Source organism: Apaloderma vittatum, unplaced genomic scaffold (genome assembly GCF_000703405.1).
Source record: "Apaloderma vittatum isolate BGI_N311 unplaced genomic scaffold, ASM70340v1 scaffold18012, whole genome shotgun sequence".
Taxonomy (NCBI): domain Eukaryota; kingdom Metazoa; phylum Chordata; class Aves; order Trogoniformes; family Trogonidae; genus Apaloderma; species Apaloderma vittatum.
In genome coordinates this window covers 116,721-118,500 of record NW_009703324.1, presented here as the reverse complement: position 1 = coordinate 118,500, position 1,780 = coordinate 116,721, and the positions used below count along the sequence as shown (strand labels likewise).

Genomic DNA, 1,780 nt, shown 5'->3' with positions numbered 1-1,780 from the left:
TATATATATATATATAAAAATATATAAAAGCCTTCAACACTGAAGAAAATGAGGACATTTCAATCATGGATAGAAAAATCAACAGTGGAATTTAAACAAAAAAAAAAAGCAGAAAAATCCAAGCATTCAATAGCTGCCCTTTTAAAAAGATCTTAAGACAACTACTTCCTTACTAATTAAATGTGAATGCATTTACTACTTTACAACCAGTTACATAAGCTCACAATGTATGTTATTCACATAATTTCAGATACAATCCAAAAATAACATTTAAAAAGATAAACAAAGTACACGGAAGTTTAAAGGCACAAAAGAGAAAAGCAGCTTTACATCTTCGTTAATGCATACATGTGAAGTCTGATTGGAATATATTTGGAAAAATAAGTTTTTAAATGATACAAAAAAAGACATCTCAATGTTTGCACACTGTGAAACAAGCCACGATATACTCCTCAGCATTCAGATTAAAAATATTTCTCTAATGATGACTCCAGAACAAAGGTGGGGGAGGATGGACTGAGCCCTTCCCACTCCCTGACCATCCACGTACATGGGCTAATGTTCAGTAGTCCACCTTAAGACAAAAAAAAAGGTGTCATCTTCTATCTGTGTTTGGTTAAAATGAGAAGAAAAGGGTAATGGAGGTTTTCCTCATACATATCTTTTTCTTCATTTTTCAACTGCAAATAAAAGATGGATAAAGTGAGCAAACTGTATGAAGGCATTTTTAAAATACTGACAGTTCTTGCTTAACTATATCCCTTAGTGCAAATGATACTACCAAAGATTAAACATTTAATAACTGCAAAAAGAAATCTTACAGTCAAATACTATCATAGTCATGGAACAGTATGTCAAATATTATCAGGAGCTGGTCAGTTTGTAGACAGAATAATTCATGCAATAAATAGTTGAACACTGCTTACAAAAAAAGTGAGGTCCCAGATATCTATGTTAAATAACTTATATTCAAGTGAGAATCGAGGCCTGAATTAAATTCCTTTAAGCAAGGAACTTCAGAAAAAAGGCTAAAAGTTTATCCCTAATCAGTCTATCTATTGCCGTACATTTGGTATTTAAGATCAGCAATGGTTTCAGACCTCTAAAATACTATAACCTTACCCGAAAGTTTACATAAGTGCAAGCCACTTCCAAGGTTGTATATGCAGTTCTTGATGGGCTTATTTAGTAATTCTGTTTAATTAAAAAAATTTTGTTATTGTAAGAGAACATGAGAGTGGTACAGCTCCAATTGCTAGGGATAATGCTATGTGTGCTCTTTGGTTCTACACTAAAAAAAATCTATTTCCAAAAAAATAATGAATGTTTATTTTCTTAGGTATTCTAGTTAAATGTGATTTAAAATATATATTCATATTAAACTGAAGTATGTGGAAACTACTCATACGTACTACATATTGTAATCACCTCACAAAAAATATTTGCATATTTTTAACATAAGCGAAAAAAGAAATGTAAAATAAAAGTGCCTTTAGCCATGCCTGACACAGATGACCCCCTGACACACACCCCAAAATACTACATTTGTAACCAGAACTCTTCTTGTCCTGTGCTGATTTGCCTTTATTTTCCTTGCCGTGCGTTAAGGATTTTAGTTGGTCCGTGTCACAACATTGCTGGCGTTATTTAAAAAAAGGTCTTTCCCATATCATATTCTTGAACTGTGAAGTGCCTCTGTGTAAGCTACTGTCTATGAGCAATTAACATACTTTTCCTTTTTCGTAGTGGAACATAAAGCTGATCTATTCTTTAAATTCTA

At 32.4% G+C, this 1,780-nt stretch overlaps 1 protein-coding gene across 1 annotated transcript in view; it reads right to left on the bottom strand.

Annotated features, from left to right (window-relative positions):
- Positions 1-221: 221 nt before the first annotated feature.
- Positions 222-1,780, bottom strand: part of CAMKMT (calmodulin-lysine N-methyltransferase) — a 43,265-nt gene continuing 41,706 nt past the window's right edge. The window contains exon 8 of the mRNA XM_009864600.1: positions 222-680. Within this exon, the coding sequence (XP_009862902.1) occupies positions 603-680 (78 nt within the window). The 3' untranslated portion in view covers positions 222-602. The remainder of the gene's footprint in view (positions 681-1,780) is intronic.